The sequence below is a fragment of the Pan troglodytes genome, chromosome 13 (assembly GCF_028858775.2).
Source record: "Pan troglodytes isolate AG18354 chromosome 13, NHGRI_mPanTro3-v2.0_pri, whole genome shotgun sequence".
Classification (NCBI taxonomy): Eukaryota; Metazoa; Chordata; class Mammalia; order Primates; family Hominidae; genus Pan; species Pan troglodytes.
The window spans coordinates 141306966-141325833 of NC_072411.2; the positions used below are offsets into that span (position 1 = coordinate 141306966).

General features: G+C 55.7%; 1 protein-coding gene across 22 annotated transcripts in view; it reads right to left on the bottom strand.

Moving 5' to 3' along the window:
- Positions 1 to 18868, bottom strand: part of HDAC4 (histone deacetylase 4) — a 359741-nt gene that overhangs the window by 69837 nt on the left and 271036 nt on the right. For 13 of the 22 annotated variants that reach the window (XM_009444680.4, XM_063790960.1, XM_054679624.2 and 10 more), the window contains one exon: positions 11229 to 11467. In XM_009444680.4, coding sequence (XP_009442955.1) covers positions 11229 to 11467 — 239 coding nt within the window. The remainder of the gene's footprint in view (positions 1 to 11228; positions 11468 to 18868) is intronic. The other 9 variants (XM_054679623.2, XM_016950850.4, XM_054679626.2 and 6 more) reach the window with 1 other exon arrangement.

The following is an 18868-nucleotide window of genomic DNA, read 5'->3' on the forward strand; positions in this document are numbered from 1 at the left end:
AAACCCCACCCTCTGGGGCAGACAATCAGGGACTCAGGGCACCTTATCACCCTGCCACAGGCCAGCAGGCGCCTTTATCTCCCCACAGGCACTGGGGTGCCTGAGTGCCTCAGAAAATAATGCCCAGTAGGACCCCAGCCCAGGGTCAAGGTGACCTGGCCCAGGGAAGGAGGCTGACTAACATTTGGGGTTTACTAAGCACCTCTTCCGTGTCAGGCACCGAGAAACAGAAAAGAAGCTGCAGGTGTCAACAGAGTCTGCAGAGGGGAGCTTGAGTGTGAAGGGGAGAGGCCAATGCTGACCTCACAGCCACAACTGCTAAGAGAAACAGCCCACCACCCACTCAGCGGAAGACAACCACGTCCACAATGCTCACTGCCCAATCCTACCAACACGCCACGGCCTCCCCTCCTGCAGGATCCCACCGATGTGCCATGACCTCCCTCCTGCCGGATCCTGGGAACACTCCAGGACCTCCCTTCCTGCTGAATCCCGGGGATGCCACGGCCTCCCCTTCTGCAGGATCTCAGGGACACCATGACCTCCCTTCTTGCAGGATTCCACGGGTGCTCCATGACCTGCCCCGCTATGGGGCCCCAAGAACCGTGACATCCTCCCTCCTGTGGGACTCCCTAGATGCCCCTGACCTCTTTTCCTGTTGGATCTCACGGACACTTCTCGGTCTCCCTCCCTGGCCTCTCAGCGCGGAACAGGCGGCAGGTGCTCCTCTCCTGCTCCCCGCCTGCTCCTCCGTCTTGGTTTGTCCTGGGCCTGCTCCTCGGCTCATTTCCCCATTCTGGATTCCAAGTATCAGCGACTCCCAAAGGTGGTGCTGAGCCCAAACTCGCTCTTTACCTCCAGACCTAATGGCCTGCCAGACGCCTCAGCTTAGCCTAGAGTGCCCATGAGCCCCAGCACAGCAGGCCCAATGCCGAACGCAGGGCAGCTTCTTCCAAGCCTCTCCCTTCTCTAGGACCTGTTCTTGGCTATTGGGACCTCTCTCTGTCCAGCTGTCCAGTCACACCCCAAGCTCCCAATTCCGTCCGCCAAGCACTGCCCATGCACTGCTCACGAGAAACGCCTGCGGACGGTGCTGCTTCTCTCCAGCCTCGACCTCCTGCCTTTCCTGCTTTGCCCCACCTGGCCTCTCCTGCCTGGATGACAGCATGGCTCCCGGGAGGCCCCCACCTCCAGCGTCAACGCTTTGCAATCTTCTTCATGTAGCAGTGAGGGCACGCTTTCAAACGGGCCAGTGGACCTGGTCACTCCCCTGCTGAATGTCCCCCAAGTGCTCTTCTGCCATCCTGCCTCTGCTGAAGAGCCCCTCCATTGTGTGGCCATCGTGCCCCTGCAGCCTCCCTGCCACCCTGCTCCCCACCACGCTGCTGGCTCTGCATCCCTCATGCCACACTCGCCTCCAGCCCGCTGCTTGCCTTCCTTCCTCGGCCTCCAGCCACTCCAAGAGGCTTTGTGAGCCTCCCGTGCATGTCACCTTTTCCAGGGTCAGCTGATCTTCCTGATAGGGCAATGTGCCCTCCTCCAGCGCCCCCCGACCCCAGTCCTCTGACTTTTCTGTGGTTGCCATTCATGTATCCATCTTTCCTGCAGTCTGCAGTTCCCAGGAGGGTAGGGACCACTTCTGACTCATCCACGTGGCACAGGCATTGCTCATCGCACATTCACTAAAAGGATGGGGCAAATGCAAGGGGTGTCCGGGTAGTGGGGCAAAGTGGAACAGGGTGTATGGCTGACTTCAGTGCGCTCTGGGAGCTGTGAGAAGCCAGCAGGGCTGCAGCGTGGAAGGCCAGAGAGCAGGAACACAGGGTGCCAGAGACGAGGTGGGGCTGTGGGAAGGGCACTCTGGGCTGAAGACAAGCAGGTGCACGTTCTAGAAGCATGCCCTGCTGCAGACAGGCCAGAGGTTGAAAGGGCGAGGCCAGCCCCACGTCTGGCTAAGGCATGGGAGAAAGAACAGGTTTCCATGACACCAAAAAGGAAGCAGCTCTAGGCCCAGGGACAGACTGCATATGGAGAGGCAAGAGAGGGTGGCCAGGACAACTCCTTCGTTTTGGGCAATGGAGCTGCCCCATCACATCTGGGAGCCAGAAAAGGGATGCATGTGAGCAGAGCAAAGGCTGGAGTTGAGAACAAGAGGGGAGAGAGGGATACGGGAAGTGGCAAAAAAAAAAAAAAAAGCTCAGGAGAGAGGGCGGGGGTCTGGAGTTAGACTAGGAAGGGCGCACAGGGAGTTTCTCAGAAGAAGGCACTGACTGAGCTGCATTCCTCTGCAGACTGTAAAAGAACATCCCACAATCCCAAAGCCCCAGATCGAGGGGTCTCTCCGGATGCTCGATTCATCTGTCCCCATGGGGAACGGCCTGAAGGGCAGATTCGAGGGACGGTGGGACAAGCCGAGTTCCTGGCAGAGAGAGGAGCTACAGCACGTGGAGGATGGATCTCGGCACCGCATCCGACTGTTTCCAGAAGGAAACTGAGGTGTGCAAGGAAGACTGACACCTGAAATCCCCCGAGCCCTTGCATTTCAACACCCTTAGAGCACTGCGTGCTGCTCCACACTCACGCGAGGCGGCCTCTCCAGCAGCCTGAACTACGGGGCACGGGTTGGTGGGCACTCAGTGTCCGCTTGCTCCCAGGGGTCAGCCGTATCAGACGACACCGGTCCCCACGCAGCAGGGCTGAGACGCAGACTCACACACACACAACATGGTGAGTTTTCAGCCTCCAGAGCCCTGCTGTGCCTCACTGTGGAACATCAGAGACTTCAGATTGGGCGGGGGGTTTGTTTTATGATTGATCATCCCTTAACTTTCTTTCTAAGAGCAGTTTAAAGTACAGCAGTAAAAGCCGAGTGAAGAAAACGCAGATCCATTGTTTATCTCTAAACTGAAGGCAGCTTTTCTTCAGAAAAGCTTTCAACCTGGCACAGGGAAAGGGAGCCAGGTCCAGCCAGGGTGCAGGCAGCGTGGGTGTCGGGACGGGCCGGCCATCGGCAGTGTGGGAACCAGTAGGCGGCGTGGCACGTAAGGAACTCAGCTTCAGAAAGCCAAACTCGCAGGGAGGAGAGTGCAGCAGTGGGTGGCCGCGCGTCGGGAACAGGAACGTGCTGTCCACGGGTGAGCGTGCCGTTGGGAGAGGAATAAGTTCCGGGGCCTGATGCACAGTTTGGTGGCCCCGATATTCACGGACCTTACCACAGACACAATGAGAGCCCCGTGAGGCCAAGGGGGCATGGATGAGGTCCCTTGTGGCGATCATTTCACAACGCATACAAGTATCAAATCATCACGCCGTACGCTGTAAATACATGCGACTGTTTCCGGTTAGACTTTCACAAAGCCGGGGAGAAACAAGTTCAACTAAGGAATCTACCAACATTGTCCCCATTTGCTCTGACAGGTTTCTCAGTGGTCGACAAAAAAAAAGCATGTGTTTCAACACTAGTTTCACTTGATGATTTTGAGGTCTGTGATTGCTTGTGATTTCTCAGTCCCATCTTCTTCCTGCACACTGAGAGCCTGAGAGGCCCTGTGGGGGGCAGGGAGAACAGGGAGCCTGGTGGCACCGCTGTCGCTGTGAGCAGGGGTGCCAGGTGCAGCACGGGTGCCGGGTGAAGCAGCGCTGTTTCACAGGGGACCTCGAAGATGGCATCCAAGTCTTGGCTTTCAGGACACTCATCAAGAGGGCACCCGTACGCTCAGTTCCTGCAGCTCCCCCAGGGCCCGGTGCAGTCTGATGGGTAACGGGATGTGACTGATTGAGAGGTGTATGGGAGGTTTCTTGAGAGCGGGGCCCTTATCACTTGGTGCACCGGAGGGAGAGCAAAGAACAAAGAATCTGAAAGCAGAACAATTCCCTAAGAAGGTGGCACAGAGCGCTGAGGACAATGCCCTGGATGAGGAGCAGGAGGGATTTGGGAGGAGGGAGAGCAGCAGCCAGGATGGGCCTTCAGGAAGCAAGAATGTCCTGGAGGCTGCAGGTGTGGAAGGAAAAGCAACAGGCTAAGGATGAGGAGACAGGGCTCAGACCACAGGCTGAGGACATGGGGACGGGAGCTCAGGGCTGAGGGTGCGGGGACTGGAGCTCAGGGGAACGGAGCTCAGGGCTGAGAACGCAGAGATGGGAGCTCAGAGCTCAGGGCTGAGGGTGCGGGGACCAGACCTAAGGGCTGAGGACACGGAGATGGGAGCTCAGGGCTGAGGTGGTGTTCAGGGCCTCAGAGGGCTCCTCACAATGTGGGCTTTGCTCATCAGTGGACGGGCAGGAGAGGCTGCGGGTCTCTCCGAGGGGTGCATGGTCCCGCCTGTGCCACAGGAAGGTGCTAATGAGTCAGCGCGAGGGCAGGGGAATGCCTGCAGAGAAGCGACTGCACAGAGGCAGCAGGGCCGGGCAGAGGCTGGCACAGAGGCTGGGTCCAGCGGCAGTGGGGACCACCCGTGGACAGGAGAGTGAGCAGGAGGCACCAGGACTCCTGGCCAAGTGCCAGAGAAGGGCCACCACAGAGGAGGTGCTGGCCCCGGGACGGGGAGGTGGGTAGAGGGCAGCTCAGAGAGGTTGAATCCCAGCATCTGGTGGGGCCCTGAGAAATCCAGCAAGAAAGTGCAGATTCGAGTCTGGGATTTGGGAGACAGATCAGGACTGGAGCAGTACGCAGATGGAATAAAGTCAAAGCTGGGAGCACAGAGGTGCTACGCAGAGCTGGGGAGCTGAAGAAACAGGGATGAGGCCTCGGGGACCAGTGGTAGGGTGTCGGGAAGCAGGGAGGCCACAGAGGCTCACATACAGATACATACACACACAGATACATATACACGCAGAGGCACACACAGATGCACACAGACACAGACAGATGCACAAATAGACAGACATGCAGATACATATACACATGAAGAGACAGATACACAGATACACAAATACACATAGGCACACACAGACAAGGAGAGGAGACCAGAGGGCCAGCAGAAGGGTGGGTACCATGCCAGGAAAGGGCAAGGGGAGAAGGAGGAAGGTGGTGGAGGGAAATGGGGGGACGGGGAAGGGAAATAGGGGGAGGGGTGGGGGAGGAAGGCTAGGACCTTAGAGGGGACCCTGTGGGGCTGCCCCATCCCAGCAATGACCGGAAGTGGTGTGCCTGCCTTTCTTTAGCAGCCCAGGGGCCATTCTGAAGTGGATAAAAGTGATGGAGGGCAGCAACCCCATAGAGGACACAGAGGCAGGTCCCTTCTCTAGGGTGGGGTGGAGGACAAGGCAGCTGAGGGTGGAGGGGAGGGGTTCCTGCAGCAAATGGCCACTCCCAGGAAGCCAGGCTGATCGAGGAAAAGGGTTTGTCTGTTTGCCTTTTAAAGGAGACGGCCCAGGGAGGACTCAGTGGACACAGAAGCTCCAAGACTTTTCTTCTGATGCTTTCCTTTAAATTTCTTTTTTTTTTTTTTTTTGAGACAGGGTCTTGCTCTGTTGCCCAGGCTGGAGTGCAGTCATGCATTAGGCAGCCCTCCCACCTCAGCCTTCTGAGTAGCTGGGGAGTACAAGCATGCACCACCTTGCCTGGCTAATATTTGTAGAGATGGGATTTCACCAGGTTGCCCAGGCTGGTCTTGAACTCTTGAGCCAAAATGATCCACCCACCTTGGCCTCCCAAAGTGCTGGGATTACAAGGTGTGAGCCACCATGCCCAGCTTTAAATTTCAAACTTAAAGAAAAACTTCAAGAACTCTGTAAGAAAATCTCAAACCTCCTTCCCCTATGCACAGATGAATGGCGGTGGAGGTAGCGGGGGTCATAGCGGGGGTCATCCTCTCTTCCTGGGGGGCTGTTTCAGGGGCCCCAAGGCCACTGCAACCTGCCTGCCGGAGGCTGTGCATCAGGAGACCTCCCCACCGTTCCAAGGGCTCTTGGATGGCCCTTCCCCGGCTGGCTGCGGATGGCGTGTGCTGCCAGGGGCCGCATCTCTTTAGTGTCCTTTAGTGACAACATTCCCAGGTCTTTTTTCTCCCTTTCACGAGGATGAAGCCTCTGAAGTGTCCCCCGCTGCCGCACGCCCCTCGGCCTGGAGGAGGAATCATCTCCACACCGTGGGCCTCCGGCAAGGGCTCTCAGGCAGGGCCTGAGGAGGATGTCACTTTGGCAGTGGCGCCACGTCAGAGCCCTCTGTGACGCAGGCCAGGCCCCTTGCCTTGGCACTGACGCAGGCGCCTGTGGGTCACCTCCCTGGGCCATGGCTGCAAACAAAGCCTGCTTCTCTCTCTCTCTCTCCTTTGACATTCAGTTCCGAGTCTCACTGGCTGGGCTGTGGGCTGGGGCTGCACTGCAGAGCTGGCTTTGGGAGGCGAGCCGGACGCGGGCAGACAATTGAAGCAGCTCTGTGCAGCCCGAAGGCCTTGGGGACACTGAGAGCCCCTTTCATCAATTCAGGAAGAACAAATGCACCTCCATATTTGGAATAATTACATTTTTAAAAAGTCAGGCTGGAGTTCAGGGCCAAAACCGAACTGGTAAACTGCCAGTATTTTAAAACAATCGGACACACTCGTAATTAGACCACCCAAAATATGAGTCCAAGTTTTCATATTCAAAACCGAGGATGTCAACTTAAAGGGAAACACACCCGAGGCCCTCCGCTCTGCAGGAGGCAGGTTCTTGTGCAGAGTCCAGAAATCACTGGAAGAACCACCTTGAGAAGCAAGGCTTCTTGCTGTAGGGTGGAGGACACCTTCCAACGACCGTCGTCTTTTGATAGAAAGAGGTATTTCGCCTGGACACACATCACCCACTGCTCGCAAACCAGACATAACTGAGGCCAAGTCCGGACGTGGCCAGTGAACACGGAGGGCCAGTTTCACCTGCAGAGTTTCAAGGTCCACTCGCCCTCTGATGGTGTGCGTTCTCCAGAAAGTTCCTTCATGCAGCTAACCCTTATAAACACCAGTGCATACAAGGCACGGGCAACAGAAGCTGACACAGTTGGAAAACATCTGCCACCATCCCGACCACAGGCTGGGGAGAGGAGAGCAGAGCCAGCTCGGGGTCGATCCTGTCCACCTGGTGGAGTTTTCTCAGCCAAAAGGGGCAGCTCTGCAGGCTGCAGGCCTCGGGAAAACTAGAGTGGCTACATATGGCTGCAGGGAACACCAGGGCTAGGCACGGGCCGCCTCTCTTTCTTTTTTATTCACAGTGATGTTTCCAAAGCAACTGCCCTCTAAGGTACAGGCTGAAGGAGGGGCAGACCAAGCCGGCCCCAGCTGCAACCCCAATGTAGGCTGGAGCAGCGCAGTGGGACAGGAGGGTTCACAGCTGCCAGAACTGGGCAGATGCCCTCAGGGAACAAGCCCCTGGGGACATCATCCTCCAAGAGGAAGGGCCGGGACGTCAGTGTTAGGCGGCCCTGGGTAAGACTCTTGTCTTCCTGGGCATCCTGGGAAAACACTGTCTAAACGTTTCAATCAACTGTCATTCACTCCCGTAAATCAATCAGAGAACAAACTCCAGTGAGAGTACCCGGTTTCTAAATCCTTCAAGAGTATACGGCATGTGAATAGGTGTTTCCTGTCTTCCTCAAACCTCCTACCCCATCACTCAGATAATGACATAATAAAATTAACAAACCTAAGTTGGCATTAGGAAGACGGATGTGAAAGTGCTTTTGACACCTGGGAGTAAAGATGCCTGGCAGGCGCCCGACACGCCCACAGCCTGTGCCTTTCCCGTCCCAATGAGGGGATTTGCTGGGTGCCCCATCCATTTCTGATGTGTTCCCTGCTGTCCGCTGATGAGGGCTTGGGGGTGGAGGGGCACGTGGGGTGGGGGTGGTGAGCCTATTTTGTGGTGTCCAGTGGGCAGCAGCGGCCAGGCTGTGGCCTGTGCTGGGCATCTGGTCTGACGTGGCTGCCACCCTGGAGCAAGGCCCCAAGGGGCCCATCTCCTCAATCCTGAGCCTGCAGCCCCATGATAGCTCACACACTAGGATGGATTTGGGCCACAGCCGGCTGCCATCTCCCAGGGGCCTTCCCCGACTCAGCCCCACCGGACTGGACACCACGCGATCAAAGCCTTCGACCACTGCGCCAGGGCTGAGCTGACTCCTCTTCTGGGCTGGAACTGTGGGGCTTGAGAGAAGGAAATTGGGACCAGGCAGGCAGGAGGGGCTAATGGTATCAGGAGGTCAGGGCTGCGGGAAGAGGCAGCAGTGTTGGTGGTGTAGGGCTCTCTCCCCACGGCTTTGCCTCTGCTCTTGCTGGGGATCCTGGTGTTTCACTTTCCAACTCCTGTCTATGTGTGCTAGGAAAGTCTATCTCCTCCCCAGTCCTAACCCCAATTTTTCACCCTCAGGAAAACCACAGAAGACCCTGAGCCTCCGGACAGGTGGACAACCCAGGACCGGTCCTGAAATCCAGGGAAGCAACGGGGGTGAGGTGGAGTGAGGGGGGCACTTTCACAGGAGAGACAATAGACGGAGAAATGATTCCGTCTGTCGCCAAATCTGCCAAAGGTTTCTCCACGTTCCCCTTCCATCAACTCATCCTCTTTCTTCCTTGTAACAGCTTTACTGGGATATAATTCACATACCATCCAATTCACACTTTTAAATGATATCACTTGTTGTTTTTAGTATATTTACAGAGCTGTGCGGTCATCACCATAGTCTAATTTCGGAATATTTTCACCATCCCTAAGAAGAGACGCTGTTCCCCAGCAATGCTCCCCATCTGCCCGCAGCACTCCAGGCCTGGCTCCCACGAGTCTGTGTCCTGTCTCTGCGGGTCTGTCTGTTGGGGACGTTTTATGTGCATGAAATCATACCACACGCGGCCTCTCGTGCCTGGCATCCTGCTTCCAAGGCTTCCCGTGCTGCCGCTTGTCAGTGTCATTCCACTTTATGGCTGAATGACATTCCGGCGTGCCGGCGTGTGGCCACGTTATATGACATTCCGGCGTGCTGGCGTGTGGCCGCACGTCATTCCACGTTATATGACATTCCGGTGTGCCGGTGTGTGGCTGCGTTATATGACATTCCATGTTATGTGACATTCCAGTGTGCCAGCGTGTGGCCGCGTTATATGACATTCCGGTGTGCCAGCGTGTGGCCGCATTATATGACATTCCGGTGTGCCAGCGTGTGGCCGCGTTATATGACATTCCGGTGTGCCAGCGTGTGGCCGCGTTATATGACATTCCATGTTATGTGACATTCCGGTGTGCTGGCGTGTGGCTGCGTTATATGTCATTCCGGTGTGCTGGCGTGTGGCCGCGTTATATGACATTCCACGTTATATGACATTCCGGTGTGCTGGCGTGCGGCCGCGTTATATGACATTACACGTTATATGACATTCCGGTGTGCCGGCGTGTGGCTGCGTTATATGACATTACACGTTATATGTCATTCCGGTGTGCCGGCGTGTGGCTGTGGCCGCGTTATACGACATTCCACGTTATGTGACATTCCGGTGTGCTGGCGTGCGGCCGCGTTATATGACATTCCACGTTATATGACATTCCACGTTATATGACATTCCGGTGTGCTGGCGTGTGGCCGCGTTATATGACATTCCACGTTATATGACATTCCGGTGTGCTGGCGTGTGGCCGCGTTATATGACATTCCACGTTATATGACATTCCGGTGTGCTGGCGTGTGGCCGCGTTATATGACATTCCACGTTATATGACATTCCGGTGTGCTGGCGTGTGGCCACGTTATATGACATTCCATGTTATGTGACATTCCGGTGTGCCGGCGTGTGGCCGTGTTATATGACATTCTGGTGTGCCGGCGTGTGGCCGCGTTATATGACATTCCATGTTATATGACATTCCGGTGTGCCGGCGTGTGGCCGCGCATCACAGGATGGACACCTGGGCTGTTCCCATGTAATGTGGCTATCACGACTGGTACGGTTATTACGACTGATACGGTTTGGATCTGTGTCCCTGCCCACGTCTCCTGCTGAAGCCTCGCCCCCAATACTGGAGGTGGGACCTGGCAGGAGGTGGCTGGATCATGTGGGTGGATTTGGCATGAACGGCTGAACACTGTCTGTTGGTGCTGTCCTCACTGAAGTGAGTGGGTTCTGGTGAGGTCTGGTCGGTTAGAAGTGTGTGGCCCCTCTCCCCACCCCTTGCTCCTGCTCTTGCCAAGTGATGCGCCCGCTCCCCCTTCGCCTACCACAATTGAATGTTTCCTCGAGGACTCCCCAGAAGCAGAGGCCAACACCACGCTTCCTCTACAGCCTGCAGAACCAGGAGCCAATCAGACCTCTTTTCTTATGAATCACGCAGTCTGAGGTATTTCTCTAAAGCAGTGCAGGAATGGCCTGACACAGGGACTCAGGTTGCTGTGAATGCCTGAGTGAGTTTACGTGTAGATGTGTGCTTTCATCTCCGGCCGCAGAGCTGTGGGGCCACGTGGTGGCTGTGTCCAACCTTTTGAGGAACTGCTGGACTATGTTCACAGCAGCTCATCTCATCTCTTACCTTAAAGATGCTCTATGTCAAATGCCAGCATTTGATCAACACGTATTCAGCATGTTAGTTTTCCTCCTCACGAGCATCACAGTGCTAGCCTTGCCTACTACCTCCTCCTGAAAATGGACTTATCCGAGTGACTTTCAAGATGTCTGTAGGTTATGCAGACCTCTGTGGGCTGGCCGGGGCCCAGAACCAGCTCTGACAGTGTCCCTTCGACTTCCTGCTGGAGTTCTGCACCTGTACAGCTGCACCCGGGCCCCCCGGCCCTGTACGCTGCTTACCCTGTACGCTGCTCATGCACTCAGGCAGGCTGCAAGTGCCGGATGGCCTGGGAGATGGGCACTGTGGGTTGCTGGTTTATTTAAAGATATGTTTACTAAATGGCCTTAGGAAACCCAAGAAAAAAGTGTTGCCCAAGTAGACTATTCCATTCGCTGGCACTGATGCACCACGGGCAGGACGTGGTCCAGTGGAACTCACACGGGCTGGTGGGAGAGGGCACTGGCCCTGCGCGTCCCACTCCCTGCAGGTGAACTGTTCCTGAGCCCAAGCTCCCAGCAGCATCCCTTCTGCCCCTGCCCCTGCCCAGCTCTGTGCCATGGGCCAGAGCATGTGCCTCCTTGGTTCCCTCTTTCTGCCTCCTGGCCTCCCTTAAGGTCAGAAAGGGGCCGGTGCTGAAGCCTGAGGCTGAAGCGCACAGCACACAGCCGCCCTGGGGCCTGGGAGCGCTGAGCCGGCAAACCCACCTTGTTCATCTGCAGTTGCTGCTGCTGGAACTGCTGCTTGTGTTTCTCCAGAAACTGCTGATGCTGCTGCTGGATGACCAGGTGCTGCAGAGCCTGGGCGTTCTGGGGCAGCGGGGCCGACTGGGTCCGCCCCAGTGGGCGGTGCTGCCGCAGCTTGTGGATGGAGGGGGACACCCGGTCTGCACCAACCAAGGACTGTGCGTGGAGGGGCAGTGCTCCCAGGCCTGAAAGATACCAGTCTGAAGATAATTGGAGGAAGAAACAGCAGAGGGGAAGAGGAAGAAGAGAGGAGGGAGAGAGGGCTATTGAGTAAGTGATGGAGACAACTGCGCCCTGTGCCCGCCAGCCCAGGCGTTCTGCCCTGGTGCCCCAGAGCTGGCTCGCTAACTGGGCCCCCTCCAGCTGAGGCTGGGGGCCGTGAGCTGGTGCTTTGGGACTACAGGAACCATAATTTGGAGGCAATTTTCTATGAAAATCAGGTCGACACAGGAAATGTCAGGAGTCCTGTGTGGCAGGTTTCAAAGAGGAAGCCCTTCCCCAGACTGGCTACCACACAATTGTTCCTGGGGGCCACAGGCCCTAGAAAAGTGGGTTTTGGTCTGAACAGCACGGTGGGAGGGGAGAGAGGGCCACCAGTGTGCTGAGGAAGGCCGCCACGGTTCCGGGAGCCTCCACATATTTCCAAAGACAGCCTGAGTTGTGAGAAAAACAATTGTCCTTAGGGTTGACATCGTTTTAAGGTCTCTTCGAGCACTGATTTTATGCACAAAGATGGCGTAAACATTTAAAAAAGTCCTTATGCATATTGTCAAAACCCCTTTCTGAAAAGATCTGGCTAATCCCTGCCAGCGGAGTGGAGGATGCCCACTTCACCAACCCTGTATGTTTTGATTAAAAGACTCCATTTTGATAGATGATCTTGCTTTAATTGGCAACTGTGTCCTGATTTACAATGCGACCTAGTCAAGTACATTTTTTCCTTCTGCATGCTTTTCATCGAGATATATATAAATTGTTGGTTTAGGTCGTTTAACATTTTTCCATGGTTTTGTGGGCAAAAGGATCTAACGAACCCTCTGTGCTGCTCTGTGAATCTCTGTTCCTCTGGTAACCTGAGTGGGGTAAACCCTAAACTAAACAATCCTGCTCAGGGTAAAAATGACCCTGACCTGCTCAAGGGCATCTGACCGGGTGAAATGACAAAGGAGTGACCACACCAGCTCTTGGAGGCCCTGGTGGGGGACTCTTTGGAACTCGGCATCCGCCTGAGGCAGCCTGCTGTTCCTGCTGCCAGGCGGGGCTACATGCCTGCTGCAAGGGCTACGAGACCTCCAGGGATACCAAGGTGGCCCTGCCGGCAAGTGGCAGCTCCTGTCCTGTCCCTCCCCCAGGACACTGATGCCAGGGCTCGCAGGGCAGCTGGGTGTGTCATCAGGTTTAGTGGAGTCCAAGCCTCCCAGTGAGAGCCATGCTGCTTAGTGCTTCTCAAGTCCCTTCGCAGGGGCTATTTCTAAATTTAAGAAATACTACGTGATATGCAAACACAAAGGACACATCCAGACAGACTAAACCCAGCAAGACCCCCGGCAAGACCCCAGCAAGACCCCCAGCAAGGCTGCTCTTCACTACCTTTTCAAAAGTTATTCACTAGTGTTCTCTAAACCACCGTCCCTTTTCACTCAACCCCACAACTTTCCGGAAAGACATGTTATCTTAAATTTTATCATCAATGCTTGGCTATTAAATTACAGTGAATAACTAAAAATCCATTCAGAATCATTCCCTGAAAACGTAAAAAAAGAAAAAGGTAAACCATCCTAAAGAAGGCATTTCAGGCTGGGCGCGGTGGTGGCTGTAATCCTAGCACTTTGGGAGGCCGAGGTGGGTGGATCACCTGAGGTCAGACTGGCCAACATGGCAAAACCCCGTCTCTACTAAAAGTACAAAAATCAGCCATGTATGGTGGCACATGCCTGTAATCCCAGATACTCAGGAGGCTGAGGCAGAAGAATTGCTTGAACCTGGGAGGGAAGGCTGCAGTGAGCCCAGATAATGCCACTGCACTTCAGCCTGGGCGACAAACGAGACTCTGTCTCAAAAAAAAAAAAAATAAAAAAAAGAAGGCATTTCAGAATTTTTCAATTGTTGACGTGTGTATTACGTGGGATTGAACTACTTCACGGAGGAAATAAGGAAGTCAGTCACACAAAGCTTCTTTCAGGGGACGCAAAGGCTACGTAGTTGCTGGAAAGGTCTCTCCTCGGAAAGCAATGGGAACCTGAAATACATTTTCCTTAGCGTTGTTTTCCCCCAAAGCCTCAGTGTGCACACCATTCAGGGGTGGAGGCGGTGATGAGCTGCACAGTCCCCTGCCCAGGCCTGACCCTCTGCAGAGGAGAAGGACACGCCAACTTCATAGGATTCAGCTTCCTGGTGTGACACACGGTAAGGAACAAGTGACTCGAGCCAGCGGTGTGAGTGGGGGCTACACAGCGCTCCCAGGCTCCTTCTGGTCCAGGGCTCTGCCTCCCGCCACCCTCCGCATGGGCCCAGGAATTTCCCAGGCCACCAGCTTCACACGGGGACACAAGCCTACGCCCCATTGGAACAGGGCTTCATTTTCAGAACTGGTGTGAGCAGAGACCCCCGTGCAGACCGGCCCTGTTCCTTTTCCAGTTGCACTCCCCACGGACCAGCCCCTCACTCTCTCTCAGCCTATCTCGCCCACTCAGAATTTCACTCCGCTGCCTCCAGGATGCAAAACCCAGGGCTGCCATACACAGGGACACCCTACCCCTGGGTATCCTTGAAAAGCAGCGCCCTGACCTCTGCATAGCAATGCTATTTGCTGGCAGGGTGGTTTCCAATTTGGATCCCTGAGATCATTAACAAGAGCTTCTGATGACAGACCATGATGTGGTCTTCAGGATGTGCTGTCAGGGACTTTTGAGCATAAGGCCATCAGGACACAATTCTGTGGTCGGTGACCCAGCTGCAGGGGCTGGCTGTGTGGTGCTGGGCGGGGTGTGGGGCAGAGCCTGGCTCCTGTGGTCCCAGTGGCCCCCTGCTCTGGGCTCCTCCCCTGGGCATCTTAGCCAGGGTTTTCTCAGCTTCTGCTCTTTTTGCCCTAAGCACTGGCAGAAGCCCTTCCCTGTGCCCAGTGCAGGGGCAACAGCTAACCCTGGCTCCTGAGCTGACCCTGGCTGCTGAGCTGACCCTGGCTCCTGAGCTGACCCTGGCTGCTGAGCTGACCCTGGCTCCTGAGCTGACCCTGGCTGCTGAGCTGACCCTGGCTGCTGAGTTGACCCTGGCTCCTGAGCTGACCCTGGCTGCTGAGCTGACCCTGGCTCCTGAGCTGACCCTGGCTCCTGAGCTGACCCTGGCTGCTGAGCTGACCCTGGCTCCTGAGCTGACCCTGGCTCCTGAGCTGACCCTGGCTGCTGAGCTGACCCTGGCTCCTGAGGTGACCCTGGCTCCTGAGCTGACCCTGGCTGCTGAGCTGACCCTGGCTCCTGAGCTGACCCTGGCTGCTGAGCTGACCCTGGCTGCTGAGCTGACCCTGGCTCCTGAGCTGACCTTGGCTGCTGAGCTGACCCTGGCTCCTGAGCTGACCCTGGCTCCCGAGCTGACCCTGGCTGCTGAGCTGACCCTGGCTCCCGGTGCTGGACGGCTGTGTCCCGATGGCTGCCGGCTCCTGCTCCTCCTGGAGGCACTTGGGGCTGGGCCTGAACTGTGCGCAGTGGCCAGCTCCCCTGGAAGTCCATACTCTAACACACAATCACAATAATTGCAATGGCAGTTCCCGAGTGAGCATGCTGGAATGTACCCAGCCATCCAGGGTCTAAGTTTTAGCACACCCTGCTCAGCAATACCCAAACTAATTAGTGAGTGTGCAAACGCATCACTCAGACACACCCCACCAGGTATGGGGATTTAAGAAAAAAGAAGGTGAAAGACTGGATTGCTCTCAAGTTCCGGACCCAGTTTTGAAGAGTTGGTCTTCACACACTGGGATTCTGTTTAGGTGATGAATTCACATGAGATGAACAATTCAGGGTGCCTGAGTCCTTAGAAGTCCATCTGGTGTATTCCATTGCTTTTTCTGCAAAATTCTTTAAAATCCTTCCATTGAGAAGCAAACCAGGCAAGAGTTAGATCCAACTCACAGTTTGCAATCCTGGCCGCCCAAGGGAACAATGTGGGTGCTCTGGACTCGCTTGGACCAATCAGCATCTGTCTGAGCTTCGGGGTATGGAGCTGAGGCCAGGCCAGGGCTGAGGATCACAGCCTCGCGTGCCAATTATAGGACATGAACCACGGCCAGCTGTGCTCAAGCCCTTCCTGGGACTCGCTGTTTTTTGGGGAAATGAGGCCTAAACAATAGCATGCAATCGCTAACACAGAAGCCAGGGGCACCCTCCACTCAGCGTGTGACAGCAGGACAGTGGATCTCCACTGCCAGCTCAGGAAGGCAGTAGCCTTAAGACGCTGGTGGCATGCTCTGAGTGTTTCAGGATGCTAGAAAGATCTGTGACAGGGCCACCTCCAGGAGGCATACACATCTCCCTCCACCTGGGCCCTTCCCTCTCCGCCTGCAGGCTCCTACTGAGATCACAGCTCCGACGCCACTGCTCCAGGAAGCCTTCCCTAGGCCCACCTGCGGCATAGCCTTGGTCTCCGGCCTTCTCCTCCACATGCCTGTACTACCAAGCTCCTCCTGGGTCTTGGGGGGCCCTGTCTCTCGGGTCCTGACAGCAGATTGCATGGTTCTCAAAGTCCTGCTTCTCAGCCACACGGGCATCATAAAGGACTTAGCTGGGCTGCCCAGGCAATGATCATGCCCACAGTTTTGCATCCAACTAAAGCAGCAGCACAGGGCTCTGCACAGACACTTTCCTTCTTACCCGTGAATGGGCTCCTGAGCTCCACTCCTCACCTCAGCTAGTTATGCGGAGACTAATCTCCGAGGATGTACCAGCCACTCTGCAAAGATCTGAGTCCACAGTGACCATGTGCAGGGTGCCGCACTGGAGCAGCACATGAACAGGGACATAGAAGAGGCACGCCCAGCCTGTGACTGGCGAGGAACTGCCCGCAGCGGTGCGGAAAGGGGCTGACTGGCGTGTAGGAGGCAGCTCTGGGAGACCCTGGACCATGGCTCACCCCTCTGGTCTCTGACAGTGACCTCACCCACAGAGGCCTCTGTTTCAAAGCATTTGTGGCTGGAGGGCTGTTCGAGCTTTGATATCCTATACGCCTATGCACCACGATTACCAGCGATAAGGTGGGTCTGTCTGTGGGCCAGGAAAACACAGGCACTGCTGTCCAGGAGACCAACTCAAGCAAGAGTTCGTCAAAAACTGCGGGAAAGGGCAGAACATGGAAACAAAGATGCAGTGTGGTCCAGGGAAGGAGCAACAAGGCAGGGCTGGGGCAGGGATGGAAGCCTGGGATGAGGGGGCAGACGAACCACACCTGATGGGGAAAAGGGGCCTGGGAAAGAGCCCTGGCTCTGGGGGCTGGCTGCGGTCTGGTCCAGCATTGAGCCGGCTGGCCTGGCTGCTGTACCGGACTAGGGAAGAGAAACGAGGCTTGTAGAGGAAGGCTGGAGTTCCTGCGCACAAGCTGGGACTTCACTCCAGGCCAGTGCCGCCCTGCCAGGACCTTCTGTGACAATGAGAACATTCAGGGGACAGCCGTGGGCCGTGCACTGGATGTGGTGCACATGTGACTGAGAAACTGAATTCTAATTCTGACTTATCTATTTAACAGCTCCCCGTGGCTGGTGGCTCCTGACCTGGCCAGTACTGCTCTAGACAGCGTGGGGGCCTCCAGGCCTTCAAGGAGAGTCCGGTGGATACAGGAGGACAGACCAGAGGGGCAGGAACCTGCACAGGAGGCTTCTTCCCACAAGAAGATGGGGCAATCCCAGTGGGTTCCAAATGAGGGCCCTGCTCATGGCGGGGCTGGGGGAGGGCCCCTGAGACACTGAGGACGGACAGGGGCTGGCTGGGGGAGTGAGAGAGCATCGGAGGTAGCAGGTTACAAGGCAATGACTACAATAATGATGCCAACACCTGCAGGGGCACATGAGTGCACAGCCCACTTAACCCTCATCGGGCTCACGGGGGCGGACCGCTTAGTATCCCCACTTCCTAGATGGGAAAACAAGGCACACAGAGCATAAGCGGCTTCCCAGGGTCATGGAGCAGGAGAAAGCTGGGACAGAGTCGGCTGTGTGGCTGCACTACGCTGCACACGTGACATTGGCTCAGAGGCTCCCTGCCAGGGGGTTTGCAGGGTGAGCCATTGGCAACCTGGGGAGGCCGTGCAGGAGAGAAGGGGCTTGCAGAGTTTTGGAGGTGGCGGCATAGGACTGGAGGGGCTTGCTGGGCACAGGCGTAAAGCAAGGCCAGAGCAAGCTGGGCAGCCATGCATGGGCCCCCTGGTGCCACAGAGCCTGGGCAGGGCACTGTGGGCAGGTCCCCATGCCAATGAGTAAGCTGCACCTGGGAGGAAAAGAGGGATAAGCGCACACGGGGAAGAAGCAACGCCGAGTTCAGCCAGTTTCTCAGAGAGGTGAGATCCATGCACACTCGATATTCAGGTTCTATCAAAAAGGCTGTTTTCCAAAAACCTGATACACAAGATTACGCATGCTACTTAATCGTGCAGAATAAACTGATTTAGAGAAGGAAAGAAGATAAGTGACAAACATCTCTGACGAAGTGAATCCCAGGAATCCTGAAGATCAGGCACATTTTACGTTTTTAAAGACAGGCGAGAAACTCAGGTGTCCTTCACTACCCACACGCGTGCCAGCTGATCTAGAGCATCCAAGAGACTCAGACGCAACCTCAGATACATTCCTCCAGAGAGATCCGCGTGCCTGCCACTGTGGCCGCAGCTCAGAGAGGCACTGTGAGGGCTGCCCCCTCCCTCGTTACACCACGGGCTCCTCTGCTCTGGACAGGCAGGGACACGAATTCAAGCTTCTGGAGAAACAAACAGAAAGGGGCTCAGGCACAAAACAAAGATCGCCCCATTTGGCTTCTGGGCAAAGAAGGAATAAGAAGGAATCCTCTCTGTCTAAACAGAGACACACGGGCAGCACAAAACAAGAAAACACCAAAATCCACCAGACTAGTCAAGTCAGAGGCCCAAGCCCACCCAAGCCAGCCCCTAGCCCCACGCATCCTGCAGCGCAGCCTCCTACAACACGCCAAGCCCCTGAGTTTTCACCAAGTTCACTGCCAGAGTTTCACAGGTGCAGCTCTGAGGGTATTTCAGCTTTTCATTGGCAACAACAGGTTTCCAGGAAGCCAAACACAAAGCTATGAAGATGTACAACGATGACCCGCACGGCAAGGGGGTAGGTAGCTGCTCCCTCATTTATTTATTTTTGAGACGGAGTCTCGCTCTGTTGCCCAGGCTGGAGTGCAGTGCCACCATCTCGGGTCGCTATAACCTCTGCCTTCCACTTTCAAGCAATTCTCCTGCCTCAGCCTCCCAAGTAGCTGGGATTACAGGTGTGCGCCACCACGCCCAGCTAATTTTTGTATTTTTAGTAGAGACGGGGTTTCACCATGTTAGTCAGGCTGGTCTTGAACTCCTGACCTCACGTGATCCGCCTGCCTCGG